Source organism: Eptesicus fuscus, chromosome 11 (genome assembly GCF_027574615.1).
Source record: "Eptesicus fuscus isolate TK198812 chromosome 11, DD_ASM_mEF_20220401, whole genome shotgun sequence".
NCBI classification, from domain to species: domain Eukaryota; kingdom Metazoa; phylum Chordata; class Mammalia; order Chiroptera; family Vespertilionidae; genus Eptesicus; species Eptesicus fuscus.
Window position 1 is genome coordinate 970,747 of NC_072483.1, and position 16,346 is coordinate 987,092.

Here is a 16,346-nt window from a genome sequence, read left to right on the forward strand (position 1 = left end):
GCTCCCTCGCTGTCCAGGGCAGTCCGCACCCCGCACCCAGCGGGTCCCAGGGGCAGCGCCTCCCTCCTGCCGCCTCTCCCGAAGCCCGAGGACTGAGCTCCGAGGAGAGGGACGTGGGCAGCCCGGCACCCACCTGTTGGCGACCAGACTCATGATCTCGGGGAAAGGGAGCTCCAGCAGCGCCCGCTCCCGCTGGTCCAGGAGGAACAGCCCCTTCCAGTTCACAGCCAAGATCAGCTGAGTCTTGGGCAGCCGGGGGCCTGGCCGGGAGACGGTGTGAGGCCGCACCGCCCGGGCGGCGTCCCCGCCCGCACCGCCCGCACCGCCCGCACCGCCCGCACCTGAGAAGGCGGTGACTTCGAAGAGCCTGGAGAAGAGCAGCGGCCACTGCAGGCGGGCGGTGCCCACCACCTGCTCCTGCGCGGCCTGCCTCTGGCTGTGCGGCACCTGCTCAGACACGGAGCCACCGCCATCACCCTCCGCTCTCTCACCGGCCCCTCAGCGAACAGCGTGGTGGGCAGGCTGGGGCGGAGGCAGCCGCATTCGCCCGCCCTGGGGGACCCTCCCAGCTGGTCTGGAAAAGGGAGGCGGGCTTTCCTCCTCTTTCGCACCCCGACAGACGGACAGACGGATGGCGGCCTCCGGGAAGGCCGAGAGCCTGCAGGCCGCGGGCCCGTGGCTGCCAACGTGCGCCTCGCGGTCGTACCTTGCTCTGGGCACGGCCTTCTTAGAGGCTCCCTGTGCCCTCGGTGCGTCTTTCTCCTTCCGCATGTTTGGGGAGCGCCTTCCGGGGCCTCCCCCCAGCCCCTCCCCTCGCCTGCTGTCCCCCACCTTCACCCTCTCCTCCCTCTCCACTGCTGTGCGCACTGAACACTCTTTACTGTTTGTTGAGTGAAATATTTCTCTTGCTCCTGCTTTGAAAAGTGGTCGGGGACATTCCCACGCTGGCCGGGAGGGCCTCGGCCCTGGGCCACACGCTCGGCGCGCCCTCCCGGCCCCTCTTCCAGGGACCCGTCCTGACGAGTAAACCGAGTGTGTGAAGGTTGTGCCCACAAAGTGGTTCCCTCGTGTTTAACAGTGAAAGGTGGGAGCCACTCACCAGCAGGCATCAGAAGAGTGAGCTAGGACTCATTCTTGCAGACCACGCAGGCATTAAAATGACCCGAAAGGGCACGAGAACCCGGCCTGCCGCGTGGCCAGGCGCGGAAGCAGGTGGGGACTGTCGCAGACACGAGCTTTTTGTTTTAAAAGGTGTGTTTCTCGCTAATCACGTTCACAGCTCAGTGTGTCTGCCAACGGAGTCTGGGAGGATGTATGTCACAATATTAAGCACAATGACCTCATGATGATCTCACTTTTCTCTCCTACTCATCCGTATTTTCTGATTTATTGGGTAATGTACGCTTGAAGCGTTTAATGAAAAAAAATCAGTGAAAGTACATTCACGTCGGAAAGAAAGGGGTGAGGGAAATGTCCCAGTCCTGCCCTCCCCCTCCTCCCCCCTCATAGGAAGCCGCTACCTACTCATGGTGCTTCCGTGCGCCCCTGGCCCGCCCCTCTCCCCTGAGCCCTGAAAAGCCCACACCTCTCTTGCACACACACCCACTCAGGCTGGGGAGCAACACCCACACCCAGGCGGGGCTCTGCTCCCCAAATGCCCGTCCGAGGAAAGCGCGTGGCTGTGGAACAGGCTTCAGCCGGTCCGTGGGCACCGGCTAAAGCAGCCAGCCCGGCTCCCTCCAAGCGGGACGAGCAATCGCATTCCCCAGGCCAGAGGCACACGGGGCCCTGCACAGCCCGCCGCAGGCCGCCTTCGAGGGCAGCCTGGCCTCGTCACCTGCAATGCCCTTCTCCGAACGTGGGTGGCTCCTGCCACGGGGCCACGGGGCGGGGGGAGGTGGAGGGGGAGGGCGGCTCCCTGTGTCAGGCTGCCAGCCTCTTTCCCACTCCCTGTGCCAGGGGGGTGGGGGCGGGAAGGATGAATGCAGGCCCCAGGCATGCAGGGCCCAGGGGGGCCGGGAAGACTGGGCCAGGGCAGAGCCGGGTGGGGCCCTCCTGTCCCCAGAGCCGGGCCCAGACAGACACTGCGGTCGAGACCCATGGGATGAGCCATCCAGACCCATGATGCCAACTCAAAAGGAGGCGGGGCGTGGACCAGGCCTGTGACCAGCGCTGACGGAAGGGGCCTGGGTAGACCTGAGGCCGCAGAGCTGTGCTCCCTGGCAAGTTCAAGTTCCTGTGCCCAGAGGGCGGGCCTCCCCCCAGCCCAGCCCCAAGGGAGAGCCAGGCCCGCAGGCTGACCTGGGCGAGGGCGGCAGTGACGAGGCCAGCCCACTGCTCCGGCGGCTTGGTCCGGTACAGCTTTGGGGGCACGCAGCTGGGCAGCAGCCCCTGCACGGCCTCCCGCCCCGCGGAGGCGCCGAGCTGCACGCAGCAGTGCCGGGCCAGCAGCTCCACCAGCTCTTCCTCCTGCAGCCAACAGACGTGCCAGTGAGCTAGACAGACATGTGAGGGGCGAGGCGGTGGCCCCACCCCCCAGCAGGCATGGCCAGCACTCGGGCCAACCTGGAGCAGGAGCAGCCGCCAGGCCTGATCCTCCACTGGGCAGAACCTGCCCCTCCCCACCCAGTAGTGCACCCACCCTGTGCCCTCGGGGGCCAAGGGGCGCCTCTCCAGCCCTCAGGGAGCCCCGAAGGCGGAGGCCTGGGCGGAACCCTGACGTCACTGCGGAGGTGCGTGCGGGCCAGGCCTGCACCCTGTCTCACCCAGGCCTCACGGGTCACAGGTGGCCAGGGCCACCCTGAGGGGCTTCTGCAGGGACTCAGGGGGTGGGCCTGCGAGACCCAGACTCAGTCCTGGCTCCAGTGCCCATGGGGTCCAGTCACCCTGCTCTCCTGCAGCCGCTGCCCTCGGGGCCGGGCCAGCCCCGGCTCCCTGCCCACTGCCCCATCCTCCCTGACAGCTGGAGGGGTGCCGGCACAGGGCTCAGTCTCTCTGCCCTCCGGCACGCCCTCCTTCCCTCGATGCTCCGGGCCCACAAAGCCCGGGCCGCCTCTGCTCTCAGGATGAGGGCCTGAGAGCCCAGGCACGCTGCCCGAGGAGGCCCGGGGGCTCGCCAGGGCCGGAGACCACGGCAATGTTCCCGAAGCCGGCCCTGCCACCCCGCCAACAGCTGCCCTCAGCGAGGCCTGGGCTGATGGGGCTTCCCTGGCGGCCGCACAGGGACCAGAGGCCAGCACACCGTGGTCCAGGGGAAGAGGACATGGGGGCCGGCGGGAGCGCCCCGAGGCCAGGCCGCCCGCAGCCCGGGGTGCCGCTCACCCTCTCGAAGCTGTACTCGCCGGACCAGACCCCGTGGAGGACTTGGCGGTAGATGAGCTCCGTACTGACGGCGTCCTCACGGGGGTCGTGCCAGGGGCTGAAGAACTCCTTCCGGAAGTAGAGGCGCCAGGGCGACTGGCGCTCGCTCTCGCCCCTCTCCCGCGCCAGCTGCTCGCACTGGCCCACGGCATCCATCACGTGGTCGCGCCCGCTGCCCAGGGACCAGAACTGAGGCGGACGGGCCTGGGTCAGGGCGCTGTGCACGGCACCGGCACCGGGGATGCCTGCGCTCAGCCGCCCCGTGGGCTCCTCCACACAGGGATCTGGCTTGTCTGTGGCTCCCTCGCTCCTCCCACTGGCCCCAGGGGAGGCAGGGCTGATGCCCACTGCCACAGGGGGTGGTGCCCTGAACTCGCTGTTTGGCGTGAGGGAGGCTGAGGCTGGGCATCTGGGTGGGTGAGGATGTGGGTCCGGTGGGGCTGGCCATGGGGCCTCACATCGGCTGCAGGGGCGTTGCCCCACAGTGCGGTGGGCAGGACGTGTGGGCCCCGGGGGTGGCTGCGTGGGGCCGCTCAGGTGAGGGGCTGGCAAGACATGCAGGGGCACTGGGCCGAGGGCCGCCACGGGCCTCCCCGGGTGGAGCAGGGGAGTGTGGGCCAGGAGGACGGGTGCCTGGTGATGAAGCATTTTTGTGAGTGAGTTTGTATGTGTAGGCATGTGTGTGTGAGAGAATGTGTGCATGCATGCATGTGTGTGAGAGAGTGTGTGTGAGAGAGTGTATGTGTGTGAGAGAGTGTGCATGTGTGTGTGAGAGTGTGTATGCATGTGTGTGAGAGTGTATATGTGTGTGTGAGAGTGTGTATGCATGTGTGTGAGAGTGTGTATGTGTGTGTGAGAATGTGTGCATGTGTGTATATGTGTGTGAGAGTGTTTATGTGTATGTATATGTGTGTGTGTTTGAGAAAATGTGTATGCATGTGTGCGAGAGAGTGTGCATGCATGTGTGTGTGCATATATGTGTAAGTGTCAGTGTGCATGACAGAGTGTGTGTATGTGTATATCTGTGAGTGGATGTGTATAAGTGTATGAAAGGATGTGTGCATGTGAATGTATGTGTTTCTCTGTGAATATGAATGTGTGTGTATAAGTGTGTATGTGTGAGTATACACTGTGTGGCCAGATTATTATGATCTCTGAACACATAATAATCTGGCCAATCAGTATATATCCTATATAATAAAAGGCTAATATGCAAACTGTCCCCTTGACCAGAAGTTCAACCAGCAGGCAGGCCAGCCAACTGCCCATGTCCCCTCCCCCTGGCCAGGCTGGCCGGACCCCACCCATGCACGAATTCATGCACCGGGCCTGTAATGTGAGTGGCCAGATTATTATGTGTTCAGAGATCATAATAATCTGGCCACTCAGTGTATATGTGTATGTGTGTGAGTGTGTGCACGCAAGAGTGTATGTGCATTTGTGTGTATGTATGTGCGTGTGTGAGTGTGTGCATTGTGACTGCATATCTGCGAATGTGTGGTGAGTGTGTGCCCATGTGTTGGCCACTTGAGGAAGAGCGGCGCCGGCTGTGCGGCTCCTGGCTGAGCTGGCCGGAGCGCTGAGGTGGAGGGTGGAGGGGCGGCCCCTCACCTTGTCGTACACGGCGACCTGTAGGGAAAAGCCCAGGTGGTCGCGGAGGCCCTGCTGGCGGGCGATGTGCAGGCAGACTTCCCGCGAGGTCGAGGCTGAGTCCACGGTGACGGTCAGGCTCTCCCCCGTCGCCAGCACCACGTGCACCGGGATGTGCTTCCTGGACTTGACAGCCTGGGGAGGCGAGGCAGTCCCTGCTCCAGGGCCCGCTCCGCTGCTGCCGGAGCTCCGGCACCCGGCCCGGCGCTGCCACGCTCCCGCTCCCTTCTAGCCCCAGAGTTCTGGCCAAAAGAGTTGGCTGCTGCCCGATGGTCACGGTGGGGCAAGAGCAGGCTGCCCAGCGCCGTCCTCAGGGTCAGCCAGCGGGCAGCACCCCCATGGGAACCCTGAGCTCTGGGACACGAGTGGCTGAGAATCAGAGGCTCAGAAGAGCTCGTGGCAGTTGCCCCGTCCGGGACTCTGGAACATTCTGACACCTGGGTGCCATATTCCTGCTGCGTGCACACAGCAGGGCGTGAGCACCCGGACCGCGGCCACCAGTGCACGTGCAGCCCAGGGCTCGGGCAGAGCAGCTCGATGAGGAAGGAGGGCAGAAGGGGACCCCAGGACAGGCATCACCGGACACGGGGTGTGAGGGCTTCCAGGGGCCCTGAGGTGCCCTCATCCGCCCGGGTCTGCAGGACCCTCCTGAGATCTCGGGGCACTCACGGTGCGGCCCACGCCCCAAGGGTGACAGTGACCGCTGCCTCCTTTAGGAAAGCACCAGCACCACCCACACGTCAGTGCTCACTGGCAGGGCCCCACGGATCGTGCCTGACAACTGGGAGGGCACTTGTGGCCTCGCCCGGGAGGTCCAGCCTGGCGGTGCTCACAGGGACCATGGCTCAGAAGCTCCCCAAATGGGTGGAAGAGCCCCAAGAACATGCTTCCGCTGGCAGGACCCAAGAAGGCACCCCCAAACCTGGGCTAGAAGAGCCGCAGGAGCTGACACCCCCCACCCTGACCACCTCCCACTCCAGCAGGCCCATACCTGCAGCTCCAGCCAAGTGGGGGGCTCCGTGCGAACCCCGTTGGTGTAGGTGCGTCTCAGGCGCTCAGCACAGAAGGGCCCGTAGCCGGCTGGCCCTTCACCAATGAAGTTCAGCAGATACTGCGGGTGCAGAGGGGAAAGGTCAGGTCACTTTCTACTTCCCGCCCAGATGGATTCTAGCATCGCAGTCATTCTCATCTGTGAGGCGAGGGTGTGTGGGCCTTGCTGTGCAGCCCTGCAGTATCCGCCGACATACAACCACTCACTGTACACCCTGGACTCCTGTTGTCATGCCAATGATCCTATCTAATAAAAGCATAATATGCAAATTGACCATCACTCCAACACACAAGATGACTGCCCCATGTGGTCAAAGATGGCTGCCCCCGTGTGGTCAAAGATGGCCACCACAAGATGGCCAGCAGGGGAGGGCAGTTGGGGGGGACCCAGGCCTGCAGGGGAGAGCAGTTGGGGAGGACTAGACCTGAAGGGGAGGGCAGTTAGAGGTGACAAGGCCAGCAGGGGAGGGCAGTTGGGAGGGATCAGGCCAGCAGAGGAGGGAAGTTGGGGAGGACCAGGGCTGCAGGGGAGGGCAGTTAGGGGCAAACAGGCTGGCAGGGGAGCAGTTAGGATCAATCAGGCTGGCAGGGGGGTGGTTAGGGGGTGATCAGGCTGGCAGGCAGAAGCAGTTAGGGGCAATCAGGAAGGCAGGCAGGCGAGCAGTTGGGAGCCAGCAGTCCTAGATTGTGAGAGGGATGTCCGACTGCCATTTAGGCCCAATCCTACTGGGAACACAAGGGCAGTCAGACATCCCTTGAGGGGTCCAAGGGAGGGCAGTTGGGAGGGATCAGGCCAGCAGGGGAGGGCAGTTGGGAGGGACTGCTGGATTGTGAGGGGTCCCAGATTGGAGAGGGTGCAGGCTGGGCTGAGGGACAGCCCCCCCGTGCATGAATTTCGTGCACCAGGCCTCTAGTATCCCAATAAAGCTGGGGAAATTATAAATTTTAAAATGATAATATTCAGCATTGACAAAGCACATTCTTATATAACACTAGAGGGCCAGTGCACAAAATTCATGCACGGGGAGGGGGTCCCCTAAGCCCAGCCTGAACCCTCTCCAATACGGGACCCCTCGGGGGATGTCCAACTGCCGTTTTAGGCCCGATTCTGGGGACCTAAGACATCCCTCTCACAATCCGGGACCACTGGCTCCTAACTGCTCACCTACCTGTCTGCCTGATTGCCCCTAACTGCCCACTGCTGGCCTGGTCGCCCACAACGGCCTCCCCTGCCAGCCACGTTGCCCCCAACTGCCCCCCTGCCAGCCTGGTCACCCCTCACTGCCCCCCTCTGCTGGCCTGGTCGCCCCCAACTGCCCCCCCTGAGGGCCTGGTCACCCCACGCAGCCTGCTGCTCAGTCGTTTGGTTGCCCCTCACTAACCCCGCTGTCAGCCTGGTGGCCCCATGCAGCCTGTTCGATCGTCTGTTCTGTTGCAATGGTCACTTAGACTTTTATATATATAGATGAGAAGGAATATAAATTGGACATTTCTTAGGATCAATTTGTCAATGTTTTAAATAGTACATAATTTTAAAATGTGCACACTCTTTGACCCAATAATTCAGACCTCTCCTAAAGGCATCTTACAGAGAGGAAGGGAGAGAGGGAGAGAGAGATATCAGTTTCCTTCTGTGTGTGCCCTGACTGGGGATGCCACCTGCGACCCAGGCATGTGTCCTGACCAGAAGTTGAACCGGCGACCTCTCCATGCACAGGATGACCCCCACCAACCGAGCCACACTGGCGGTGGTGTTTATGGTGACAAGCAATTGGAAGGTGGCCCCGAATGTCCATCCACAAGCTAAACACTTTGCAGGACAGCGGCCGTGGTGGCATCAAAGCTGGCACTTGGGGAGAGCGTACATGGGAAGACACTCGTGGAGACAGTGAAACACACAGGAGTTGATGCTCAAAATACGTTTGGGAAAATGCACTGAAAACCTTTTCAGAGACGTTGTGAGGCGATGCAGCCTGGAGTTTCCTGGTGTCGGGAGCCCAGTGCCGGGGAGACGGTGGGCAGCCACGCTTCCTGCTGTCCCCAAAGGGACACGCGGGACAGCGAAGCGGTTTCCGAGTGACCACAGGCTGACACAGATGCCACAAAGGCCCGAGACTGTCACAGGAGGGGCCTCTGGGCTCGGATGCCTTTTGGACTCGCCCCCTTCCCTCCACATGACGTTGGTGACAGGGACCAAAGGCATAACCACCGAGCCCAGTGCCTCGACCCCGCTCCACCCGCACCCCCACCCCTCCCTGGTCCAGCCCTCCACCTCGCCCTGCCCTGGTCCAGCCCTCCACCCTGCCCTGCCCTGGTCCCCCCCTCCACCCAGACCCGCCCTGGTCCCCCCCCCCCACCCCCCCGTCCAGCCCACCTTCATGAACCTCTCAGAGGGTGGGAAGCAGCCCAGACAGAGGCTGAGCAGGACCCAGCCCCGGGCCAGGCTGCTGGTTTTCACGTTCTCGGACAGCTGCTTGCAGATCTGGCAGTAAATCTCGTCCCTGAAAGACAGACACAGGCTGCAGGCTGGCTCGGGGGAGAAGGGGCAGGTGAGTGGGGCACAGCTCCTGCTACGCCCCTAAGTGTAGCCACGGCCAAGGGGGACCTCCAGCCTCCTCGCCTGCTTCCCGGCTGCACCCCTGGCCCTCTCTCTCGCGTGGGGCACGGATGAGGGAGGGCCCAGAGGTCTCCAGCCACAGCCCTGACCTCAGCAGCCCGGACCTTCGAGTGACCAGGCCTCTCCTTTCCCCAACTTCACAGCTGCGTCACACCTCCTCCTCCGGCCTCGAAGCCCTGCCCTCCCCGCATGCAGGCACCACACCACGGCCGAGGAAAGCGGGCTTCACGGGAGAACCGCCCTCCTCCCTCCGACCCGCCGTCCCCACAGCCTCACAGCATCTGTCTTCTCTCTGAGAGGCCTCCTGTCCGTCCCCACAGCCTCACAGCATCTGTCTTCTCTCTGGGAGGCCTCCTGTCCGTCCCCACAGCCTCACAGCACCTCTGTCTTCTCTTTGGGAGGCCTCCTGTCCGTCCCATGTTACCGAGCCTCCCTCCTCACTAAAGGGCCCTTCAGCCTCACGTGTCCGGAGGCCAGCATCTGTCCCGATCACTCCTCGGGGTGCTGGTGTTTAACAGCCAACTCCCCTGGGGCACCCGGATTCACGCGTTGGCCCATTTCTGGGTGCACATGTCCCTATTAATGCCAACTTCAAGCTGCCAACCTGATGCCACCGAACACAGAGCCGGGAGAGATGTGCCCGCTCTGCCCTCAGCCTCATCAGCGAAACGAGACCCGTACCAGGCTGTTCCCGGAGGGACCCCCTGGGAGCATCTGCACGCGTCCGAATGAGCGGCACGAGGGCCCGGAGCGTGCACTGGAGCTGTCCGCCACCCAGTGAGGCGGCACCAGCTCCCGCCGGGGCCAAGGCGCAGAGAGCACGTCGGGCACGGAAGTCATGGAAGGAGCTGAGCTTCCGTGTCTCGAGATCCCACACGAGGGGCAGCCCAGCACTCCAGAGGCCCGGCAGCCAGAGGCTGTGGGGGGCGGGGGCCTCACGGGTCCCTGCGAGAGGGCCAGCCCCAGCTGCAGCCCGCGATGCTTACAGTGCCTGCGGTCAGCTGCGGGGCCCACGGCGCGGCCACTGGGACGCAGCGTGCGCTCGTCTGCCTCGCGGGAGGGGTGGAGGCCAGCGCGGAGGAAGGACGGGAGGACTACCAAGGAACCAGCTACGTTGGCAGAGGTGCCTTCCCCAGGGGCTTCCTCAGAGCAAGTGCAGGGCCCTTGACAGTATACTGGCTGCTGGGCTGAGCCGTGTGCAGGCCCCAGGCCGGGGCAGAGAGCAGCGGGGAGGCCGTGGCTGTGGCTGAGGGGCAGGGAGGGGCCGGTGCTCTGAAAGGGGCGAGGGCAGTGGGACTGACCTGAGGCTGGGCTGCAGGAGGGCGTGGCTCACAATGAAGTGCACCTTCTCCAGGTTGGACATGGGTCGGTCGGAGAGGGAGCCCTCAGACTCAAAGGCCTCCTCTCCAATATTCAGTTGGCTCGCCACCTGGAAATCACCGTCGGCATCAGGACCGCTGTGCCTCTCCCACTGCGAGGGAGGGCCGGGCTCGAGGGGGCTGGAGAAGCCACGCCTGGCACCCTGGGGGCGCAGAGCGGGGAGGCCGGGGCCTGGGCTCACCTGGCCCGTGACCTGGGAGGAGCGCTTCAGCTTCATGGAGGAGATGTCCTTGGTCCTTCTGTCCCTGAGGCTGGGCCTCTGTGGATGGAGAGTGTGTGAGTGAAGGTGGACCGGGCAGCACTTGACCTGACAGCCACCTGGGGTGGAGCGAGTGTCTCTCTCCAGCCATTTCCCACTCAAGTTACAAAGCGCCACGCAGTCCCTCATCTCCGCTGAGTTTGGCAACACTTATATGTGCTCAGCAAAACCCCCTCTCCTGGCGAGGACACCGAGCGGGGGCAGGCCTGAGCCCCGGGAGGGTCAGGACCTCTAGGACTCCAGAGCTTGAACCCGTCACCAGGAGAGGCCAGGCCCCGGACGGCCCACGCCATGCTCATCTTCCGTGAAAATTGGGCGAATGAATTGGACATGCTCTGCCCACGGCAAGGGGGCCCTGCCAGGGCAGCAAAGGAATCTCGGTTGTGGGCCATTAGGACCCGCTTTCTCCTCAGGCCAAGGTCACGCCTGGTCTTGACGGCGCCTGGAGAAGCCGCTGCCAAAATGAGAGCGCAGCGAGGACGGGGCTGGGGCAGGGTCAGCCATCCCCGGGGCTGGGCACCGGCTTCTGGCTGGGAAGCGGGTTTGCCACAGAGATAGAATGTGCCACATCAGCTGTGCCTCGGTGCAGATGACAGGACTGTCTACATGGAAAACTCCAAGAAATCTATAAAAAGTAAGCAAGTTCAGCCCGCAAGTATGGCTCAGTGGTTAAGCGTCAACCCATGAACCTGGAAGTCACAGTTTGATTCCTGGTCAGGGCCCAGGCACGGGATGTGGGCTCGATCCCCAGTTGGGGGAGAGGTGCAGGAGGCAGCCCATCAGTGATTCTCTCCATCATTGATGTTTCTATCTCTCTCTCCTCTCCCTTCCTCTCTGAAATCAATAAAAAAATATTTTTTAAAAAATAAGCAAGTTCAGCAATGTTGCAAGATACAAAGTCAATTCACAGATAGATTATAGTTTTCTATGCTAGCAGTGAACACGCCAACGCCGAAATTAAAAACACGGTGCCGTTAGCCCTGGCTGGTGTGGCTCGGCTGGTTGGAGCGTCCTCCTATTAATCAAAAGGTGTTGGGTTTGATTCTTGGTCAGGTCACATACCCAGGGTGCAAGTTCGATCCCCAACTGGGGCACGTGCAGGAGGCAGCCAATGTTTCTTTCTCTCCTTTAAATATCTCTATCTTTATCTCTATGTCATCTATAGCTATATAGATATACATAATATGTATATACACACACTGAGTGCCAGATTATTATGATCTCTGAACGCAGTGTGTGTGTGTGTGTGTGTGTGTGTGTGTACAGTAAAACCTTGATGTAATTGACCAAGTCGAGTGAGGGTGTGTCCATTAAAGTTGAAAGTATGTTATATAATAAAGTAGGTTTTCCAAATGCATATATTAAAAAAATTGACAAATTAGTTTACCTGTTTTTACTTATATAGACACATCTGTGTAATTATAATTATGTCTGAAAATTTTAATTTCACAGAAAAGTTTTCTATATGTGTTACTATCATTTTAAATTTATACTGAATAGATCTAGTAAATGCAGAAGCACACAGAGGGGGGATGGGCGTGGCTCAGCGCACATGGGGATGTGGGCCAACACGAGTTAAAACTGCTGCAGAAGTTGCGCCACAAGACGACAGAACCAGTTACTGAGCATGATGCCATGTGATCACGTGCGAATCATTCCTGAACACTGTTTAAGAGCAATGACTCCTGGATTTAAATATGTAGACTTTAGCTGTAGATATGTAACATTTATTCATGTTGGCAAAATTCTGCAGTGTTTTTTCCAACATATGACCTATTCATTAAAATTAGTTAAAAATGACAAAAAAATAACAACAAAAAAACCCCTGTTAATCTATATATATAAAAGGCTAATATGCTAAGTGTCTGACTGGTAGCTATGACGTGAACTGACCACCAAGGGGCAGACACTCAATGCATAGGCATGGAAACATGGAACAGACTTATGAATCTCAGAGGAAATGGGGGAGGGGGGAGGGCAGGAAGAGATTAACCAAAGATCTTATATGCATACTTTGTGCACTGGTGGGGTCCCTCAGCCTGCCCTGAGCCCTTTTGCAATTTGGGACCCTCTGGGGATGTCGGACTGCTGGTGTTGGCCTGATCCCCGCAGGCCAGGCTGAGGGACCCCACTGGTGCACAAATCTGTGCACCAGGCCTCTAGTTTAATTATAAGCAAATCTTGGTTAAAAGCATTTTTATTTATTTATTTTCTTTTCAAAAAATCTTTATTATTGAGAGTATGACAGATGTCCCCTTCTCCCCCTACTGTCCCCTCCGCCCAGTTCCCGCCCCGCCCAGGCCCTCACCACCCTATTGTGTGTCCACAGTAATGCCTGTATGTGTGTAAGTTCTTTGGTCATCTCTTCCTGCCCCTCCTCCCTCCCCTCCGAGATCCATCAGTCTGTTCCATGTTTCCATGCCTCTGGTTCTATTTTATTTATCAGTTTATTTTGTTCATTAGATTCCTTGTTCATTTATTTTGATTTTTAAATATAATTGTTGATATGTATTTATTGCCATTATATTGTTCATATTTTTATCTTTTTTTTCTTCTTCTTCTATGACATAGGGACTGGAAATTTTGTCTGTTAAATCCAAAGTCCATTAAATTGAGGTCTGAAAAAATCGAGGGTGCTGTTTATATATATATATATATATATATATATATAGTCATTTATAATCTCTAAAAAACCCTTATGTGCAAATATAAAACACACACACATGTGTAGGGCATATGCGCTGAAAACTACAGCACCCTGGTGAAAGGAACCGAAGAAGAGTCACATGAATGGAGCTCCTGGACTGGAAGACTCAGCAGAAAGAGACGTCAATGCTCCTCAAACTGACACACAAAACTCCTATCGAAACACCAGCGAGGTAGCGTTTGTGGGTGTGGGCAAGAGTGTTCTACACGTATATGGACAGGCAAGGCACCTCTAACAGCACAATCAATTCCGAACGCGAGTGACAGGCAGGGGGACCCGGTGTGCACAGCTTCGACAGTGCACGCCTGCAGCCGACAGACAGCAGGCGTTGGCAGGGAGACACATCGACCCATAGGACCCATAGGACAGAAGAGAGACACAGAAATAAACCCACAAATTTGCACAACCGATTCTTGACAGAAGTGCAAAGTCAATTCATGGAGTGAAGAATGGACTTTTAAATGAAAACGTGAGGTGGGATGGGAAGCCCTGCCCAGGTCGCCCCCAGGGCGCCAGCTCCCAGGTGGCCCAGGGACTCTTGCCTCCTGCCGTCCTGCCCGCCTGGTGTGACTCCGAGACCAGGCGCCCAGCTGCCTCTGCTTCCTCGCATCACTCCCCGGGGAGGAAGCCCTACGCGGCAGCACCAGGAGCTCGGAGCCCAGCGGGGCAAGGAACCCAGGCTCCTGCCAACAGCCCCGGGCGGCGGGGGGGCGGGGGGGGGGGGGGGGCGCTTCTGGGAAGCAGCTCCGCAGCCCAGTGACGGCGGAGAGGAGGCGGCCTGTCCGCACGACGCAGCCTCGGGGGAGACGCGCAGCTCACTGCCTGGTCCTCAGAGACGGGGTGAATAGGGTCTGTCCCAGGCGGCTCGGGGGGCTGTATAGTGCTAGGTCACGGGGACACTGCACAGCCCACGCCGGGGCAACCTCCATGTGCTCCAGGCCCCTCTAGCCATGGCGCCTGGGCTACAGGTCCCCCTGAGCTCCCGGCAGTCGGTCTGCACCGGGGCTTGACCACGGGCACGAGCTGAGGCTGCTGGGAAATTCCTGTGGGCCGGTCTGGGTGGTTCATCTAAGATGACCTCATGAAACGAGGCCTCAGGGAGGACTTCTGACCCAAACGGAACGTCAGTTCACCTTCCGTCGAGGGCGCTGGCCGAGAGCGTGGTCGCGAGTGCGCTGGCCCGGGCCGTGCCGTGTCCCCGGGGGCTGGCAGCCGCTCCCTCCCCTGCTCAGCTCTTCGCTCGTCAACACGAGGAGCCCTGCCCGCAGGCCTGGCGCCGAGACCTGGCCAGAGAAGCAGCTGGCACCGCCCGTGTGAGTCCTGTCCCAGTGGAACCGGGGACCAGAGCCTGGGCCCCAGCAATGGCCACGTGACTGAAGCGGTCCTGAGCGGCTGAGTGCGGCTCCAGACGGGCCCGGGGCTGGAGCTGGCTCAGCGGCTGCAGGGTGAGCCCCTGGGGGCTCAGTGCCTGGCCTCCTCCGGGCCTCGGGCTGGTGGGTGCCTGCGGGGTGCCTGCCTTTCCGGCCACCGCCCTCGCCCGCGTACCTGTGCAGACCCGCGCTGTGGAGGCTGGGCGCTGCCCTCCCTGCCCGCGGCGTCGGGGGCCGGCCGCGTCCTGGCGAAGAGCACGGGCTCCGGGAGGTCGCCCATGAACCGCAGGATGACGCTCCACACAGCCAGGGCGGCCTGCAGGCGGGAGACAGAGGCCTGCTGGGACCCTGGCAGCCGGCCAGGACCGGCCCCTCCTGCTGCTCTGAACCACAGGGCAGACGCGGGGGACGGAGGGGGGGGGGGGACACGGGGGCCTGAGCCACTGAGACCAGAGGCTGCGTACGGAGCAGTCGGCGTCGTCCTCGTGGTAGAGCAGCGGGTACCGCAGGGGCTTCCGCACGTGCGTGTGGCTGGCCGACTTCTGGAAGTAGGTGGCCGCGAACTTGGGGAAGCTGTACGCGGCCAGGCCGTCCCCGTCCTGCTCGGGCCCCTCCACCGCGGGGACGGCGTCCAGGTCCACCTCGGGCAGCTTCAGCGTCTCCGGTTCCGGGTCCTGGGCCGCGAGGAGGAGAGCAAGCATGGCCCGCCTCTCCCATCTCTGAGGGCGCTTGCAGGGGCGGCACGTGGGGCCGGGAGCCGGTGCAGAGCCCTGTGCCGCTCCCCACGCCCCGCGTGTCAGACCCCCCCACCCCGCCCCGCCCCGCCCCCGCGGGCCCCTGGGCTGCCATGTGAGGCACAGGCCTCGTGTGAGGCGGCCCCCTGAGAGCCCTCGCGCCCCGGCCTGCAGACCGGGCTCTAGACCAGCGGTCGCCCACCGGCGTGAGGCGGACCACTGCTGGTGCGTGAGGTCCGAAGACACCCACTCCTCGCCCCCCGCCCGCCCTCAGTCCGCGGTGCGGAGGTCCCAGCCGCCCCAACTGATCAGATGGGTGTGCCTGCACGGTGCGGTGTGCATGTGCGTGCATGTGCATGGTGGGGGACAGGCATGAGTGGGGTGCCTAGGTCATGAGCAGGTTGGTGCGGCAGCAGGACTGCCTGGGAGCCGCTGGCCTCCCGCCGCCCCGCCCCTCAGACAGGCTTCCTCCTCCAGCCCCCAGTCCCAGCCTCAGGGCCCAGCCACCCTGCAGAGCACAGCCCCCGTGCCCTGGGAAGGGGTCAGCCTCCGGGGAGAGCCGCCCAGAGCATGTGCATCTGAAAGGTCCCAGGAAGGAAGGCCTGGCAGGTAAGAACCCTGCTTACCCCGGAACATGAGACCTAGAGCCCCGTCTCCCCTTTCTCTGCTTGTCCGCCCGGGACCACAGAGCACACTCCTGCACCGCCCTGCCCGCTCCCCACCGAGGCTGCTTCTCAGTGAGCCCAGAGGTCAACAGGTCTGGACTGCTGGGCCCGGCCCGGCCCGGCCGGACCTTGAAGGACAGGGCCCATCTTACCTCGAAGCGGGACGGGGCCTGGCCCTCCTGCCCCCCGATCATGGACGGGAGGAAGCCAAACACTTGCTCCACCATCTGGGTGTCGGTGACGGTGTCATAGATGGACTTGAGCTTCCTGGCGGCTGGAGCCCTGGGGCCCGGCTGCCGGTGGGCGGGGGTGGCCCGCAGCCCCTGCGTGCAGGCCGGGAGGTTAGCACAGCCCTGCTGGGCAAGCGCCTTTAGAAGCCCAATCCCCTGCTCCGGCCATCATCTATCCAAACCCGTGATTTTCCTCTAAAATCCTAGACTTCAGCAGCGAGCGACTAGCGGTCAATCAGCCTGGGCTCTTCCTGCCCAGCGGAGAGTCAGGTCCAGAGACAGAGAGGCTGCTGTCCGTCCTGCCCCCACGCTCCCCACGGCACC

The 16,346-nt window shown here is 61.2% G+C and overlaps 1 protein-coding gene across 2 annotated transcripts in view; it reads right to left on the minus strand.

Moving 5' to 3' along the window:
- The window catches only part of MYO7B (myosin VIIB), a 75,521-nt gene that overhangs the window by 8,110 nt on the left and 51,065 nt on the right, over positions 1-16,346 (minus strand). The window contains exons 21-32 of one of the 2 annotated variants that reach the window (XM_054723044.1): positions 15,945-16,115; positions 14,858-15,067; positions 14,569-14,709; positions 10,239-10,316; positions 9,979-10,106; positions 8,435-8,561; positions 6,002-6,121; positions 4,972-5,145; positions 3,322-3,549; positions 2,302-2,469; positions 342-447; positions 134-260 (exon numbers count right to left, since the gene is read on the minus strand). In XM_054723044.1, coding sequence (XP_054579019.1) covers positions 134-260; positions 342-447; positions 2,302-2,469; positions 3,322-3,549; positions 4,972-5,145; positions 6,002-6,121; positions 8,435-8,561; positions 9,979-10,106; positions 10,239-10,316; positions 14,569-14,709; positions 14,858-15,067; positions 15,945-16,115 — 1,778 coding nt within the window. The remainder of the gene's footprint in view (positions 1-133; positions 261-341; positions 448-2,301; positions 2,470-3,321; positions 3,550-4,971; positions 5,146-6,001; positions 6,122-8,434; positions 8,562-9,978; positions 10,107-10,238; positions 10,317-14,568; positions 14,710-14,857; positions 15,068-15,944; positions 16,116-16,346) is intronic. The other variant, XM_054723045.1, reaches the window with a different exon arrangement.